At 35.7% G+C, this 19,757-nt stretch overlaps 1 protein-coding gene across 1 annotated transcript in view; it reads left to right on the top strand.

The window, feature by feature from the left end:
* HGF (hepatocyte growth factor) overlaps positions 1-12,284 on the top strand; it is a 161,763-nt gene extending 149,479 nt beyond the window's left edge. Inside the window, exons 16-18 of the mRNA XM_063445443.1 lie at positions 7,129-7,235; positions 9,342-9,487; positions 11,299-12,284. Of these exons, the coding sequence (XP_063301513.1) occupies positions 7,129-7,235; positions 9,342-9,487; positions 11,299-11,469 (424 nt within the window). The 3' untranslated portion in view covers positions 11,470-12,284. The remainder of the gene's footprint in view (positions 1-7,128; positions 7,236-9,341; positions 9,488-11,298) is intronic.
* The last annotated feature ends 7,473 nt before the right edge of the window (positions 12,285-19,757 follow it).

Below are 19,757 nucleotides of genomic sequence, written 5' to 3'. Positions count from 1 at the left end.
GATCCGACCACCCGACAAAACAAGCTTCCACCACCTCAAGCCGCGAACCCGGCACTCAGCCAGAGACTTGCCTTTGTTGTTCCAGGTATCAGGGACTCCCAGGGTCTGCACCTGGCGCCCAGAAGGGGTCGGATGAGCACAAGCAGTAAACAGCAGCCTGCCAAGCATGTCCCACCATAGCCGATCCTCCACACCATGCCTTTGATCACATGAACTGCTCTCTGCGCATTAACTAATCGTAAAGTAGCAAGTGTTTAAACATGTCATTATTTCCCCTCCTAAAGAGTTTATTGTCGTAGTTCCTTACATGCCTTTACCTTAACCGCTCATGTATTATTTTATTCACTAGTCTCATCTCATGGGGCGACTCACACTTGATTTATAACTAGTGGTGGAGCTGCTGATATAAATACACAGTTGATAACGTGCAAGCTACACCCTAAACATGACAGCCATCTTTCACAACAATGTACTGCTATATACTCACACCCTCAGTGCAACTAGCCATGATATATGCACGTTCAGCCTAGCATGCTCAAATATAACACACTTCTGTGTAAAAAAAAAATAATAATAAAAAAAAAAAGAATGCAGCTTCCGAATGAATCTAAAATGGATGCTGTCCAGGAGGTGGGAGGAGGCTGGAATGTACAGAAAATGGGTAGAGGATCAGCGCTGAGTGATCTAAAGGGAAAGGAACAAATTGAAAGCTGCAACCTATGGGTATGAGGTTACCTCCAATGTCCCCAAAGAAGAAATAGCAAAAAACACAAAAATAGGTCGCGCTAAACAGAAAAAGTAAATAGTAATCACATATATTAGAAGTATCAATATAGAATAAAAATAAACACAAATATGAACAAAATAGTCCTGATATGTAGTAGGCTTCTTGTGGGTTCCAATAGGCTAGTAGAGACTTGAGTATATAATGTATTCAGTGGGAAGCTGGGTCTTCTATGGCTTGGGAAATCTTGACTCAATGATGGATATGCAAATGAAAAAACAGAGAAACTCCTATAGTGCAAACTGTGTTTGAGTAAACAAAATAGGATAAATATTAGGGAGATATTGCACTCACCTATTCGAGAGCATATACTCGCTCAAGTGTGATAAGCATTCAGTGGCGTTTTCCCCCCACTGGTGGCTGGAATGTGTCTGCTGACTGTGAGGTACAGGGTCAAAGTTTACTCAATAATGATGAATAAGGGACGGACCGAACATCGCATATGTTCGCCATCCATGGCGAACGCGAACAAGCTATGTTCGCCAGGAACTATTCGCCAGCGAACTATTCGGGACATCTCTAGTCAGGATAGATGCCTCTGGAATGGGAGGTACGGGTTGAGATGGTACACATACCAGTGTCTCAGGGGCCAAATAAGCATTTCTGGACAAAAGTGTCTTATGGGCCTGGGCAATCTGGTCCATACGGTGATCCTGTTCTTAAAATCTTGCCTCATAGGAGGCCATTTGCTGTCCTAAACATGCAGGGCCCATGGTCCTATCATAATGTCATGATGTAATACCCCAACATGCAGAGTTTAGGATAGCAAGGGACAAGACTAGGATATAACTTATTACCTGGACTTAGAATGGCCAGACTAAACGTCAGACAGAGATAAAGCGTAATCAGAAACGAGATGAGGTCATAGTAACAGAGAGACTACGAAAACGATAACAAGCCAGAGTCAGGTAGATGGTAATCAGTCACACGGGCAAACAAGACAGGAAAGGGTTAAAGATAAATTCAGAGTCAAGAACAAAGCCATGGTCAATACCAAAATAAACAAAATAGATCAATTTTCATAGATCAATGGGAGCCTGAATCAACTTTTGGCTCCCACTGCCCCTTTAAGAGCGAGCTCGTGACTCGAGCCGTGCTCCTAGTGCCAGGCGGGCCACGTGACCGATCACTGCGGTCAGTGCACGCGGCTAAGTCAGAAGAGGAGATCAAGCCGCATGCGGCTCGTGTGGAGGCAGGAGTGATCCAGCCACGCGCGGCTCAAGCTTAGGAGCCAGGTCAGTCCCAGGATAAGGTAAATACAGCCACAACCACTTATCCCAATCACACACCTTTCCTAACGTCCTATCCCCTTAAAAGCATATTACCGCGTATTTAATAAAACAGATAGACCTCCTACTTCATCCAGGTTACCGATCAATGGTTTGATACTGAGCCCTCTCTGATTTACTGTACATGACTATTCGATATTCCCACAAATTTTATATAGCATTTTATGTTTGTTTGAGACCACCTTAAAAATATTGGATATCGCTAAAAATCATGATCACTATATACTTTCTCTACAAACCTCTAAAACTAACCAAACTACTAATTTATCCGCTATACCACTTTATCCCACCTAGAACTAGTGCCCAGTTAAAATAGTTGACTCTTACTTACCCACACTCAGTCATGCCACACACATTTCACCACTACTCTCACTGAATCCCTCTGGCTAAATTCATCTTCTACATCAGAACACTACTCCTAAGATAGGTTTGTATCCATGTCTCGGGTCTTTCATTTAGAATAGGGGCAGCTTCGGTCTCCTTCAACACTGACACTCCAGTGCATATTATTAAAAGATTGGGCAGATGGAAATCCTCAGTCTACAACCGATGTATTCCTCATCCCGAGAAAGAAATGAGGAAAGCTTTTAAAAGTTTGGCTTTGCAAATTTGATGCAATAAGTGTGCTTTTCTTTAATACCTTTTCACCCTCTTTGCATGAACCCGATTTACATATATTACTAATATGTTTCTGAACATATATATTATATTATTCACTCACTCACTCACTCTCTGGGCTGGCCTAAGACATCATGCTGCCTAGGTCCAACGACAAATGACTATGGGGAATAATGTATAATAAACACAGGTTACTGGCTATGGGGGGGATAATGTATAATAAACACAGGTTACTGGCTATGGGAGGGATAATGTATAATAAACACAGGTTACTGGCTATGGGGGGGATAATGTATAATAATCACAGGTTACTGGCTATGGGGGGATAATGTATAATAAACACAGGTTACTGGCTATGGGAGGGATAATGTATAATAAACACAGGTTACTGGCTATGGGGGGATAATGTATAATAAACACAGGTTACTGGCTATAGGAGGGATACTGTATAATAAACACAGGTTACTGGCTATGGGGAGGATAATGTATAATAAACACAGGTTACTGGTTGTAGGGGGATAATGTATAATAAACACAGGTTACTGGCTATGGGGGAGATAATGTATAATAAGCACAGGTTACTGGCTATGGGGGGATAATGTATAATAAACACAGGCTACTGGCTATGGGAGGATAATGTATAATAAACACAGGTTACTGGCTATGGGAGGATAATGTATAATAAACACAGGTTTACTGGCTATGGGAGGATAATGTATAATAAACACAGGTTACTGGCTATAGGGAGGATAATGTATAATAAACACAGGTTACTGGCTATGGGGGATAATGTATAAAAACACAGGTTACTGGCTATGGGGTTGATAATGTATAATAAACACAGGTTACTGGCTATGGGTGATAATGTATAATAAACACAAACACAAAAAAAAATACAAAAAAAAATGCAGCTAGATAATTAATCTAAATTGTATGCTGTCTAGGAGGTGGGCGGGTCTGGGAGGGAGGGTCTGCTGCTCATTGGCTGGAATGTGTCTGCTGACTGTGAGGTACAGGGTCAATGTTTACTCAATGATGATGAATAGGGGGCCGAACGAACATCGCATATGTTCGCCATCTGTGGCGAACGCGGACAAGCTATGTTCGCCAGGAACTATTCGCCAGCGAACTGTTCGGGACATCACTACAGATGGGCTTTCTAAAGAGAGAGAGAGAGAGAGAGTGGAGTCAAATCATATGGCTGGAGTATTATGCCACCACCATCTTCACCAATCTCCACTGACTAGAATTAATAAAATGATTCACCCTTTTAATCTTACCTTGAGACATTACTGAGCTTTCTCACTTCTGATTTAAAGGGTAGCTCACACTAGTTGAGAGAGTAGACCCCTTTTCAATTATTTAATGCTCTAAGAAGATGTCCTAATGTATTTTATACCCCACCTCCTATAGACTGTAAGCTCATTTGAGCAGGGTCCTCTTCAACCTATTGTTCCTGCAAGTGTGCTCGTAATTGTCCTATTTATAGTTAAATCCCCCCTCTCATAATATTGTAAAGCACTACGGAATCTGTTGGCACTATATAAATGGCGATAATAATAATAATAAAGAGAAAATGTATGTGGTATCATCCAGTGACTCAACTACATTTCAAAAGCTTTTATTACAATAAAAGTATGATTTCAATTTGTAGTATTAAAATCAGCACATATAAACATGTAACCACTTTCAAATAATATTTATTTCTTGTGTTAAAGGGAAATACATGCTTTATGCAAATTAATATATGTATATATATATGTAAATAAATGTGGTTATATTGTAATTTAGATGTACCATGTTGGAAAATGCTGAAGTGAAAGTGCTGTGTGCTAGATTCATTCTAAAAGTCATGATTAAAAAGTACATATTCTGACTTGTAAAATGGCTGGAATGTCAAACTATTTACTATAACTCAAACTAACTTACTATTTTCTTAGACACGTTGGAAAAAGGCGTGTACAGAGTAAATAAATTTTAAAAATGAAAGTCTGGGGTAATATAACTTTCACCACTTGACATATTAGTTTACTGTGTCTGTTGCATATTTGTTTTAGCTTGTAAAATATTTTTCTGAAGTCATTTTATCCTATTTAAAGATTTCTAAATTCCTAGTATGCAGATGTGTGTGTGGTTAATCTTCTGCAATGTTTGCACATATGTGTGTTCACAATTTTGACTTTTACTTTAAATCCCTAATGTTTATTTGAAATTTCCAAATAAATAAATTTTTTGAACACAATCTGAGGTCTATTTCACCTGTATACAGCTCATTGTCCAGTAGGTGAGATACTGCAATGATCAGAAATAGATGCATATATTATGTAGATGCATATAAAGAAATGGTAGGGAGCACTCCTATAGAAGCCTATGTTTAGGTGCCTGTGCCATAAGTAAGGTTCCTGTTCACCAAACCATAAAGTGGTATAAATAAATTAAATCTTCAGCACACAGCATGAAGGTCTGTGGTAGATTATTCAGCCACCAAGGCCAGGCAATGTTTCGTGACTCTTGGTACCTTTGTCAAACAAATTAACTACCACTGACACATGCTGTGTGCTGAGGATTTAATTTCTGTTATACTACTTTATGTAAATTCATAGCCAGTTTAAAACTTTTAGTGTGCTGACAAAATATTGTGATATACGAATGCAGGGTGTGTAGTGTGCTGTGATGCAAGTGCTTTTTCATATCTATGTATAGCTTACGTAGAGCATATCTATATGTATTGTGTGTGACACATGAGTATATCTAATGGATGTTATATGTACATGTGATTAGTGTATAATGTATAAGTGTGTATTGGATGCAATGTTTGTTTATATCTAATGCAAAGTGGGTAGGTGTAAACAAGATTTTAAATCAAAAGTTACTCATGCATCAGCCTTATTACATGATCAATTGCCATTAATAAATGTATGGTTTGTGCTAGACTATTCCAGATGATTTGCATGCCTCTCCTTTATGTACATACATGTTCCTCTACGCTGTAAGCTATATCCCTCCATCAAAGCACCCACTTCTTTTTCCAGGTGTGATTCACTAATTATCTCTGATTAAGAAACACATTCTGCTATGTTAACAGGCTGGCTATGACATATTGTGCCCTTAGGAGAGAACAACAGTTATGTGTTTTTCATTGGACTACAGAATGCCAGGTCCAGGTGACTGGACTGCTCACAAAACACTGCAACAGTCTTCTTTCTTTGCTCCAACATGTTAATAGTAGGCAGGGAGATTGCTACCACTAATTCCTATTCCATGATTATTTGATCACCCTACCTTCACATCCTTAACCTCTATTTCAGCTAAATTCCCCAGCTCCAGTCTCATTTTTGTGGGAATCCTGTTTCCCTTCATAACCTTCAGTTATATTTTCCCACATAACCCTCCCTACAAATTCCAATCGTATTTCTTGCCACAAATCTTTAATTTTGCTTCTCATTTAGCTTTAACTTGTCCCCTTTCCCTTCTCTCCTTTCTCTGATTTACCTCACAGCCTTGTCTCACATTTTTAATTCCTTTCATTTGCTTGCACCCTTAAACCTATCTTCCTCCACCTCCTTTCGTTTCTCCTTCCATATCACTTATTATTTCATCATGCTCCTCTTATCTTGTCACCATTCATACACTGACCTTTGTCCATGCCTTTGTTGCACCTCTTATTCCATTTCTCATTTATGTTTTTTCCTCATATTTCCATCATATGCCCTCTTTTTAATTTGGGATGTTCCAAGATTCAGCCCTGCAGTTCACTTCAGACAGGAAGTGAAGAGCTTTAAGAAATGTCTGGTCTTTCATTTGTTACTGTATAGGAATTATTTAATGTGTATATTCATGAAGTTCCATGTATAGTAATATTTCATAAACATTTAGCATTCATGTGTGCAGTGTCCTCTCTCCATGCCATGTCCTTATGTCCTAAGGGAATAAAAACTGTCACAGCTCACTATCCAAAATACCTGAAATTTACTATTTTCATATAGTTTTATCAGTAGCTGACTGGAGTGTTTTCATATGTGAGTAGAACTGACCATGGGGAATATCTGTCAGTCAAAATGGCATCATACATGATGACTATATAATTTGTGACTATGGCAGCAATTGAAAGTGTATTTTTGGAATAGATCATGCTAGTATTTTCAAACTTATTTCTTTATCATTTTGTATTATATATTTGTAGGTAACATGTTTCTCATTAAACTGTTTTCTATCTATTATTCTTTGTTTTTAAAATATAATCATACCTTTTATTTGAAACAGTAGGTTGATAGCTACCACATAAATGAAGGACAAAATGATTTAGGAGTTAATTATAATTTTTGAGTTATTATCTGTTTGAAAAAAACATGTAAATAATGTTATGATTTCCTTAAGTTATAAACCACGTGTTCTATTTTTGATATTAAGTAATAATATTGTCTAATCTATCAACAGATCTGCTGTACTTAATGCCAATGTGAGCCAAATAAAACTTCCATATTATGGATGTAAAATCCCTGAAAAGACAATGTGTACAATTTACGGATGGGGACACACTGGAAGTAAGATATATATACTAAGTAAAAATCTGTTTTGGGCTAATTGTGTTTACAACAAAAAGGGGATTGTATGAGTCTTCACATATTTCAAAGTGACGATAGTTATGCCTTACATTATACTTTTCCTAATAAAAACTTCTGTAGGGGCACTAAAAAAAATACACATTTTTAATATGTCCCTTTTTATGTCTCCCAGGAAACAGCAAAATACTATATTATTTAAATCCCCTAATTATTATTATTTTCTCAGATGCCAATCAACTTTACAAAAGGCTCTTCACACCTGGGCCACCCTTACTTGAGGGACTCTGGGAAGAAAATGTGGCCTGCATCCAACACCAGCATTGTTCACACAAATATATACATATAACATGCACACATGCATAATAGACCACTATCACATATTTGCATACACAAATATGCATGCGTACATAGACACACATTAACTTGCATAAATTGATACACACTAATGCACATACACAGACACAAACTAAATTGCAGTCATAGACACATTAACTCGCAATGATAAATGAATTAGCATGCACACAATAACACATTAACAAGTGACCTCACAAACTAGAAAAGTCACACTAACACTTATACTGACATGTAAACACAGACAAACACTGACACTCAGATTAACACTCACACTGACACTCATACAAGACTCACACAAACACTCATGAGCACTAGACGTGTGCAATTCGTTTCGGTCCGAATTTAAACTCGGACGAATTTTGGCAATTCGGATGCTTCCGAATGTCTGAATTTCCGAAGTGCCGAATTTCCGAAGTGCTTAAGTGCTTCAGATTTCTGAAAAGTGGCAAAACAGGAGAGGTAGGAAAAATTAAGGGAATGATGACAGGAATCTAACCCTAGCCCTAACCCTACTCCTAAGCCTAACCCTTACCCCAACCTTCCTCTAACCCTAGCAGGGGTAGGGGTAGAGTAGAGGTAGGGGTAGGGTTAGGTTTAGGGGTTACGGGTAGGGTTAGGGGTAGGGGCAGGGTTAGGGAATTGCCAAAGTCCCAAAGTCCTGAATTCCCAAAGTGCCGAATTGCTGAATTCCCGAAATGACAAAGTCCCGAATTTCAGAAGTGCCGAACCAAACTGAAATCCCGAATTTCGGAAGTGATGAATCGAACCGAAGTGCCGAATTGCCGAAGTCCCGAATTGCTGAAGTTCCGAACTTTGGAAGTACAAAAGTCCTGAAGTACCGAAGTGCCGAAGTACCGAATTTCGGAAGTACCGAACTGAAGGGCCGAAGTGCTGAAGTGCCGAAATCCCAAATTTCAGAAGTGCTGAACCGAACCGAAGTGACAAATTGACAAAGTCCCAAATTCCCAAAGCCCCGAATTGCCAAAGTCACGAATTTCGGAAGTGCCGAACTGAACCAAATTTTTGGCCCATGCACATCCCTAATGAGTACTTTTGTTAGCCATGCAAATGTAGAAACCATGATTAAGCAGCTTTCACACGGCATCCTGAATGAGCACTTTTGGTCGCCCAATACCCATAATACACTTGTGAAGGAGCAGCATGATCATATCTCTTACACCTGAAGAGACACAGAGGACCAGTATTTGCTCCTTCCATGACCTATTGTTCTTCATCTTATTTTTATTGAACTCACACTATATTAGCATAGAAATAAAAATGTGAATTTAAGAATAGTCATGTTTATTTTTCTCCAATACAGCTACTCTTGTTCAAATAACCTTCTAAGAACCTTCTAAGACATTTGCAACTCATTCACTGTACAGGAAACATGTAAATGGAAAATCAAAATGCTAGATAAACAAGTATACTTCTTGTCTATTCATATTATTTTTCTTATTCCATATGAAAAACATGTATGTTACCATATCTTAACTAATAACAATAGAGCACTTAAATGATAATGCAAAATATCTTGTAGCTTTTTTTGTAGGAGCCTAATCACAACATAGCAATACAGAAAACTATAGATTACATTTGGGCATATATTTACTAAATACAATAACAATACAATACTTTAGTTTAAAAGGCTTTAAGTGTTTTAATAAAATTACTCACATATTTTTAATTCATTTTAAGAAAACGTGTACTAATGAGAATTTTGTTTTCTAGCCAACAATTATGACGGCCAACTTCATCAAGGAAATCTGTTTATTGTGGGAAATGAAAAATGCAATCAGTTGCACAAAGGGAAAATTACTGTCAATGAGTCTGAAATATGTGCCATGGGTGAGACGTCTGTAATAGGACCCTGCGAGGTAAAGTTAATAAACAGAGAAAAAAATATATTAAGATTTAATGTTACCCAAAACTAATATAGTATAATTGTGTGTTTTGAAATGTAAAGTGTAATAAAACATTTTTTTCTTAGGTTGCTTCAGAATTGTATTCTCTTTTATATTGCATTTTTATAGGAACATTAAAAAATAATTAAACATAAACTACCACTTCAGCATCGATGGCATATTTAAAAAGCTAGATAAAAGTTAGTTGTGATTTCATGTATTTATTTAATTTGTTTTTGTTTGAGAAAATTGTCTATTTTATTTCTGGATTTGTTTTGAATGCACAGCTACGTTAACATGGCCTGGCATGACCTGGCATCTAATGCAAACTGGAAAAGTATAATCTAGCAAACTCATGTTTATGCATTTGTTTTGAAAAACCTTTTGAAAAGTGGACATGTGATATATCAACTTGCTTACTTGATGTCCTCCCTTAATGGCACTGCCATGTTTCTCTACGATCCATCTTTTATTCCATGTGACTTAATCTGCCTAGAGCTCATATTTATCTTTGACATATGCATGAGAGTGCAAATTGCATGTCTATAAAATATTCTCTTTATTTCACAACTCTTTGCATTCCCCTGCATTAAACCATTTATTGCATATAGTTTCAGTTTATATTTTTATTTCAGTTCCCTCTTAATAAATCACTTATTGTCCTATTCTTCCACTGTATCCCAAGGGCCCTTTATGCGGTTCCTCCAATTATTACTTCCCAGATATATTTCATGTGTTTATGGGACATTTTTTCAATCTGCATACCCCTCCCATATTCCCTCAAATGATAAGTGTCATACGTATGGCTCTCAATTTCTTTCTTCCAGCTCAATACATCCTCCTTCTATCACAGCTACATCCCTCCCAAGTTAAACACCTCAAAGCCAAATCAGTCCCCTGTACATGCAACTCTCCTGCTTTTGTGTTGCTTTAATCAACATATAGGAATAAGCATCAAGTCAAATTCGCAAGCTCAAACAAAAAATAAACATTTTTTTTTTTACACACTACTCACTAAACCAAACTAGTTTTCCAACTAGTTAATAATCTTCTCAGAAATACTATAATTGGAAAAAAATGGTATTGTTTTATATTAAATGGATACTCCAAGCACCATGACTGCGTCAGCAGTGTGAAGTGGTCATGGTGTCTGGAGTCTGTATGTGCAGCCATTTGCTCTGAAACACTGAATAAAACAGAATTTAAATCCTTTGTAACTCCACCTCCAGCAGTGTCATTGGGGCAACATTAGTCCACTCAGAACAAGAATTCTGGTATGGCCAATGTCAATTATGTGCATATTTGCATGCACATTCATTGGCTCAGAGTGGTCAGCTGATGTTCTCAGCCACTCAATTAGCGGCAGGATTGGCACATGACTTCTGCGGCTCTGTAGAAGTCTTATTTTGTAAGCACAGCAGTGTCCCAGCACCCAGCGGGGAATCAGGTTAGAGTGCAAACTATTACCTAATGTTTTTCCCCATTACCGAGAAAAGTGCCAGTGTACTTCTTATATCATAACCATTACAGTGGGCTGTAGTGATTATAATGGTTGGTGTTACTCTTTAAGTATAAAAATACAGTGACCTAGTTTTCTTTATAACTACCTTAATCAGGTATTCTTAATGATGCTGCTATTGTGTTCAAAAGTAAGTGTTTAACAAAATGTAAAGCTTTTCAAGATTTTAGGGATCCGTTTTAGAAATTGATGTATAATCATAATATTAATATACAGCGCTGTCCATTAAATTCCTAATTTGTATTCTTTATTCTTGTTTTAATAGCGAGATTACGGTGGCCCTCTGGTGTGTGAAGAAAACAGAACAGATCTAATGCAGGGAGTGATTATTCCGGGTCGTGGCTGCGCCATCCCAAATCGCCCAGTTATTTTTGTGAGAGTGGCATTTTATGCAAAGTGGATACACAAAATTGTATTGACATACAAAACACCATAGTTACAACATAATGAAGTTATAGAAGAATGATTGCTATTATCCTAGTGATTGTGTATGTCTTATTCTTACTTGATGGTCAAGTTTTGCTGTTTCACATTTTTTTATTTTTTTTTTATTTATGGGCATGTTGTCTTAACTGTTGAGTTCATGTTGGATGGACTGTGGTATGTAAATGTGTGCTGACATATATCCTGACTATACTTGAACATTTTGTTGCCTAAAAAAATAAGAAAAAAAAACATATTTACATGGATTATTTTATGCTGCTCGATGGTTTATCCAATTCAATGAACCTACATTTTACACTGTGTTTCATTCACTTTTTAACTTCCTCTAAACAAAACACACAAAAAAAAAATATATATAAAAGCAAACATTACTTATACTATAAATATACTTAGCGGGCCACAAAATAATTACTGCAATGTATTTGTTATTGTTATTATATCTTGTCAAAATGCAACAGATAGCAATGTACACCATATTATTTTTAATCCAAGTGATTTACCTAAACAGTATCTATATTTCAAATGATTTGCTTTAAGTTGACAACTAATTTAATTTAGGGTCCAATGAACAAACTGGGAAACAAGTGAATTTAGAGTATTTTTTTCGACTGTGCCATGCTATTGTTTGCAAGTCACTTGTCATATGAAAATAACACTTGGTTTAGCGAATAGAAAACTCTTTATAATATTAGATGGAGCCATATCCTACAGGACTACTGCAATATAGAATTATTAATTTACATATGTTGCCTCGTGGCCATGTACCAAGCAATCTCTCAATTCTCTGAATTTATATACGTTTTTCTTCCTCTGACACATTGAGATGGAGTATGTAATGGAGACAGGCTGACTAAACTTACCTCTATTGTACTTCCAGGTTATTGCTAAAATATTTCATTAGTGTCATGCAGACATATGTATTTTGTGCATTTTCTTTTGATTACTTGTGTATACATACACATTCATTGGCCATGCATAGGAAATCCTGGGAATCCTGCAATTGTCAAATGCCAAGTGTTCCAAAACACCTTTGCATTTGATGTAATTTTTTTTTATGGATTTTTTTTTAATTAAAAGACTACTAATAGCTGAATTTTTGTTATTTATTTATTTTTTTCTAACGTGACAGTTCTTTTTTCAAACAAAACTCAACTAAAATGCTGTTAATAAAATTTTGCATATTTCAGTAAGGTTGATCATATTCGCTTTACATTATGCATAAGAAAAATAGGAAAAATTTCACATATCTGTCACTGGTTATTCTTAAAAGACATCTAAAAAAAATTCTCCAGACTGTCTCCTAAATATCTACAAATACTGTGATCTACAGGGACATTTTTTTTACCAATATTCTCAGCAAAGCTGTGATATGATTAATTTCCATTTTTTAATACAACTTTTACAAGACAGTTTGCTCTTTAAAACTGTTTCTGCAATCACTATATCATAATTCTTCAAAAGTGAAGCAATATTTGATATACTGGGTATACTGGGTATTTATAAAGAATGTTTTCTTTCTAACACTAAGGGCTTAGGTGAGATAACCGTATCGTATATCATAAGAGACAATAGGAAATTGCTATTCGGCTGCCTGGGATACGTTTACCTATATGATATGTTTTAATTTTATTGCCTTTACAGCAAGCATGTCAAACATGTGGCCCACAATGGATATGTTTGCAGCCCACCTGCCCTGGGGCCACTTTGTGTTGTGGCTGCAACCAGCCGCAAGACAGGAAAGATATTTCCTGTCTGGATTTTGTCTTCCATTCGCGGTCGATTGTGTGCTCCCGCAGGCCAGCCACTACCCCTTCCATCCTGCTCGCAGTGCCAGAAGAGCATCTGATCTGCTTGAGCAGAGAAGAGCTGGAACTGGATGACAGCAGCTCATCTTATGGTAGGGGAAGAGGGGCTTGGAGGACCTTCCTGTGTAGTGTGCTAAATTGGGGAGGGAATGGGCAGTGTATTAATTTTAGGGAGGGGGCACTGTATTATTTGGGGGAGGGTTGGGGCCAGTGTATAAAATTAAGGGAGGGAGTGGGGCAGTGTATTAGAGTGGTGGGAGGGGAGGCAGTGTGTTAAATTTTGGGGAAGGCAATGTATTAATTTGGGGAGGGAGGGGGCAGTGTATTAGTGTGGTGGGAGGGAGCAGTGTGCTAAATTTGGGGGAGGGCAATGTAGTAATTTGGAGAAAGGAGGGGCAGTGTATTAAATTAGAGTGCTGGGAGGAGGGGTAGCGTATTTACTTAGACGGGAGGGAGTAGGGGCAGTGTATTATTTTAAGGGGCAGTGTATTAGATTGGATTTGTGGAAATGTATTGGATTTGTGGGCAGTGTATTTGATTGGGTCTGCATGGAGGTGCTGACCGCTCCCCATGGAGATACTGATTAGCCGCACAGCTTTTTGCCACACATGGACAATAGCCTCCCAATGTTTTCTGATAGGGAAGTTTGATAATCTCAGCCAAAGTGAAGAACACACTCATAGGACTTCAAAATCAACAAGATAACGTAATTTGCTTTTTACAGCTGTGCAACAGCATGCTTTCACCATTTCTGTCCCATTACCAAACTTGTCTTACTATGCAAATGCATAGTAATATGCAAATGCAGGTCGCCTTAAAATAAATGTGCTCTTTAGCTTACTTTGAAGCCATACGAGTATGAGGATGTCCAGTGACAATTAGGCAACTTTTTTATACTGAACTTTTCTAAAGAAACCTACGTTTCTATTAAAACTGAAGTTTTATTCTTTTGTGGCCCACATAAACTTAAACCTTGTTTATTTGGCCCTTGTTAGCCTTTGAGTTTGACAGGCTTGCTTTACAGTATAGGTAATGATATCTATATAATGTATGCATTCAGACAAAAAGGGAACAAATGCAACTTTCATAATTATATTGTAACTTTCTATTATGGGTGGAAAATGTCTATTGCAAAAAAGGAGGCATATAAAAGTGGCAATGAGATGTGTAACATTACTACACAGAAAAAAAGTCAGTATTAAGAAAGTGATCTAAATATTGTTTAAGATTTTCAATAAACAAATTGCGTACAAAAATAGACAAGAAATATACTATTTTAGATTAAGTACTGTTATTGTCTGCCTTCTTAAAATAGCATTCTATATACTGGATGAAAGTTACAATGTGACCATAAAAATGTGCATTCAGAATAAATATGCAACTCATTCACACAAAATACTGTAAAGATGGACTAAATCTAAATGAATCATGTGTTGGAAAACACAACTATTATTTTAATGTACTACCTTAGTGATCTAAAAGAAAAGGCTTTTGTGAAAATTTTTGCTAGTCATCTGAGACAAAATAATTGACCTTCACTAAAGTTTAATGATAGGGACTGGGGCTGCCGTTCTGTCCTTTGTTTTCAGATCTAATGACTTTAAAGAATTCTCATACCTTCAACTAATTATTTGCTATATTGTGTGCAAGTACTTCCATATTTTATCAAGCTTGGTAAGTCAACTGAACTGCCTTGCTTTCTCTTAACTACACATATGTTTATCCTAATATTACTTAAAATTTTCCAGCAGTATGCTATTTTCTTGTTTAAGTTTTTTCTCTTACTTTTATTTTTATTACATTAACATATAGGCAACAATTGGACATAGCTTGGAAGCCAGATGTGAAAAAATAAGTTATGGGGAATAAGGAGGTTATTTACTTTATTTTTGTCAGTTGCTGGCATCGTAATATTTGAAATTTGGATTTGTGATGCCAGGATCTTCATTTTAAGAGTGCCTTGTAGCTTGCGCAATATTGTACATATTTTGCTGGATACTATAACACATGTTCATATTATCACCATAATCAATAATTTAATTAGTGTCAACATATCTGGAAATCCATAACACATGCAAAGTAACCATTGCTATTCCTATGCATTTCCAATGTACATGAATCAGACACATGCTTTGTGACTATCAAAGGGCATTATAGTCTAATACATCTGGAGGTCTATTGTTCTGCAGATCTGGCATAAAACATACTACAAAATTTAGTTACACAGAAGCACAGCTGTATACAATTATTTACTGCTTCAAAGGCACAAAGCAATTGGCTGGAATAGACTACTAATAGACTACTAATAGGTAAAAATAGCAAGGTTGTGTTAGTCAACCAATACATATTGAAAAGTATGTGTATCAAGAAAAAATATATATATAATGCGTCCTATAAAATGTACAACTTGTCTAATATAATGTCATATTTCTGTAAATCTTCAAAATCAGGGAGGAATACAGGAGAAAGATTCAGGAGTAAACATAAAAATCTGTTTCTGGGATCAAAGAATACCAGATCTATGAAAGGTCTACACACATAGCAGAGACTTCATTAGCATGTAATAAAAGGTTGATGGTAATTTGATAAATTTTCCCTAAATTATCTGAAATAATAAATATACTACCCAATTAGGCAAAAGTAAAGGGAGGTCAGACTGTCTCCATAAGTCAATATTTGTAAAGCACCAACTCATTCTGAACACAGAAGCAATTCTTCAGTATATTTAAATGCACATTCTGTAGGCTACAATATATATATATATATTTATATGTGACATTGATGATTCATTGATGACGTTATGTACGTTTATTGGATCTTTAATGTTGTGATGGTCAGGGCAGTGAATAAAATAAACATATATAGTATTTTATGTTTAAAAGAACATACATGTTTGGTATAGCTGTTATAATTGTTTAATATTTATTTTATAATTGCTTTAAATTAGGAAAATGTGCCTATTGTAATAGGACTTTGTAAGCAACATAACCATTACAGGATGCTATTAGGCTGTAGGCTACATCCCCTACGTCCTAAGTGAAACCAATTTTTAAAAGTTTGACCAAAACAGGTGATTTGTGGTTAGCTCATTTATTGCTAATACAAAAGTTCTACTTCCACATTAGCACTATCAACTTTGTCCATATTTGGATGGTATTGAGAAGCAGAACCCATCAGCTGCCATGGACATGCTGTCACTGTCATGAAATATGGGCAATATTTTTGTTGCTAATATATATATATATGTGGAACTTTTGCAATAGCAGAAGACATGCAGGCCACAGTTGTTTTGGGGACTATTTGTTTAATCCAAACTCTCAAAAACAATTTTACACTTAACATGAGGATGGTGCTCATATCCAAATAGCACCATAACCACTATGGAGTAGTGGTGATAAGACTACCCTTTTACATATTTGTAGGTTCTTGACTTTAGTATAAAGTATTGCTCCATAAAGAGATGTAGTTTATGGGGACATATAAAAGTATAATTGTGTATTAAGTGGATGAAATTATGTGTACATTCTTAGCAACTTAATTTGAAACTCCAAAGTTTTTTATGACTTGCCTTAGTAATATGCCATGTATGCCTACCTAGCTAAGAGATATTAGTATGCTAGATAAAAATGTTTTTATAGAAAGACCATGTAGTGTGACTTTTAGCCTTGATTAAATTCGTACATGTTGTTCGTTTTAACCAGCATTTCACTCCTTTATGGAACACTAAGCAGATCAGATATAAACAAACAGCTCTCGCCAAACAAGGGGTGCTAAAACAGTGAGACTCCATTTTAATTCTTAGGCAGTGTTAAAGCAGTTATGGCAGCGGCCATTCTGCTTCTATACTCCCAAGCTTACTCCAGCAGTCTATTCCAAGTCAGCAACTAAAAAAGTTGTGTGTTCACTGTGCTCAATATCATTTCAAAAAATCGTTGTAGCCATTTAGTTGACATGCCTGTGGCATTTAAAACATATAGTCATGAATCTACATTTGCTTCAGTAACATATCCCTCTCTGAATTACTCCCATAGCAATTACATGCTACAAACAGTTGTAGGTGCCCTCTTCTCCTTCTTGCCCTTCACCATTTTTTCACCCTGTAATTAATCCATGGCCTTACACTTGCATAAAATCATTCTTATATAGATATCCACCAAAATATTTTTCACTTAGTGACCAGATCCCACTCCTTCATAGATTCGGGAAAAAATACATCTTAACATTCTTTTGGGAAGATTTATCAAAGTATTCTAAAAAGAGTGTTGCTTTTGATCTCTAATCTGTATTTATTAATATTATAATTTTAAAAAAAGTCTAAAAACCATAATATTTTATCTGCCTAAATTCCCTGATTTTTAAAAGGAATTGTAATTTCAGAAAAGATTGTCAACTAGATAGTGGCTGGAAAAAATAAATAGACCATAAAATAGACCAGATGGACAAATCCATAGCTTCTAAAGAAAAGAAAAATAGATGAAAAATAATGATTAGGCACAAAATAACCAGCAGGTTTAATAGCACCATAAATACTAAACAAGGTATAAAACTGCAACACTTTCATAAATGTCCGACTATACATAAACATGACCCCAAATGTGCAGCTGTTGAATCTTCTTCTCATGGACCAAACAACATTGTGTTATTACCCCAATAGCAAGGATTGAGAAGAAGTTTATAATTTCATATTAAGGCTGTATGCACATGATCTTAGATTAATTTTGAAATTCTGTTTATTTTGTTTAGTTTATTCTGATAAGCAGGATCAGCACTTAGAGATGAAGTTGTCTCTTTTACATAGAGTAGTTTTGCTACATAGCCCAGTGGTCCTCAAACCAGTCTTAAGGCATCCCTACCAGTCCAAGATAAAATAAAACACCTTAGTCACAACTGAGTAATCCCTAAATCCTGGACTGGTAGGAGTGCCTTAAGTACTTTTTTGGGAACCACTGACCAACCTATGAACTTAACATTTACTCCTCTTTCTCTTGTTCCTCTCTGACTATTCAACACTCCTGTGTCTCTCTCTGAATTATTTCTGATACTAAACCCATACTGAGGAGCTGAAATTACAACCTTTACTTAGAAATAAGAATGAAGAATTATGTCAAGGCGGAATGTGCCTCTGTTTTTTTTTTTTTTTGTCTTACTATTTTATGGTCAGTCCAACTTCTTTTATAATTAAAGAAGTAGTCCATTGAGCCTAATCTCTCTAGAATCATATCTGTATAAAAGTAGTTTGCATAACACAGGCATTGAACAACTTCACCAGAGTTATCAAAAACAACATTTAAATGTAAAAAAATAAAACTAAAACAAACAAAAATTACTTTTAAATAATCCCTACTAGGTCCACTTGTGATTTTCTTTTGCTATTTTATATATTTCAGAGTATAGCTGGCCACAGCAGATTGCGATAAAAATACATGTTCTACCTAATATATATGGATATATGCAATTAGATGTCTGTCTCTTTTATAAAAATACGATTGATATGTGTCAGTATTATGTATAAAGGTAAATATTTAATCTGTTGTTTCTTGCTGTGCAAGAAACTGTTAAATGTATGTTTAAGGTGCTGTTCTGCTTTGTAATAAAAATATGTAGTTTGTTTTGGGCTGAGCCTCATTAAAATGTTTTTTTTTTCTAGAACATAAAAAATAATTTGATATGAATAGCATTCCTCTGTAACAATAGTAATTAAATCTTATTTTTTTTAGTTGTCATATTCTTTCAAATGACACACACACACGCGCACACACACATAGTCATTGGCCTCCTAAGTAATTCATATCACAATTAATTTATCAATGATACAATTAAATAATTTACAGAATTTTTTTTTTTTTAAATAATGGAGAACAATGATTATTTGAAACTGGCTCCCAAATAAAGCTAAATGTGAAAATGTATATGTTTGACTGTGTGCATTGATGTAGATAAATAAAAAAAATATATACGTATACAGGGTTATTTACTAAAGTGAGAATTTTAAATTTAAGGCAAAAGTATTAGAAGCAAAGCGGAGTTAGAGAATTTTTTCAATTTGGATTTTTTTGTACTCAAATTTTAAATTCTTTCTGAATTCACTTTGAATTCTCACTTTAGTGAATAGCCTTGCTAGTTTATTTTACCCATCTGATACTTTCAATACGGTACATTAGGAGAAAAATTCACAAAGGGCTGGATGTGATGTATAGAGAAAATCAATCTTTCAGAAATAACATAACATAATTCTCAAGGTAAAAAGCATTCATCCGTTTATAAATGATTGGCATACGTAAAATGCATTTATATATAAGAGTGAATGGTTTAATAGACTTGCTTACAAATCAAGCATATGAACATTAATTTCTTGTAAAAAAAATAAATAAATAAATTGTGTTTTTTGTCCTTGCAAAGATATAAAAAGTAGCAAATCCTTGAGTACTGTAACAGAGAAAGAACACACAAGACAAAACACAGATGAAATTCATTT

This window comes from Pelobates fuscus, chromosome 3 (genome assembly GCF_036172605.1).
Source record: "Pelobates fuscus isolate aPelFus1 chromosome 3, aPelFus1.pri, whole genome shotgun sequence".
NCBI classification, from domain to species: Eukaryota; Metazoa; Chordata; class Amphibia; order Anura; family Pelobatidae; genus Pelobates; species Pelobates fuscus.
The sequence above is the reverse complement of the archived record's forward strand: the minus strand, read 5'-3'. Positions and strand labels throughout refer to the sequence as shown.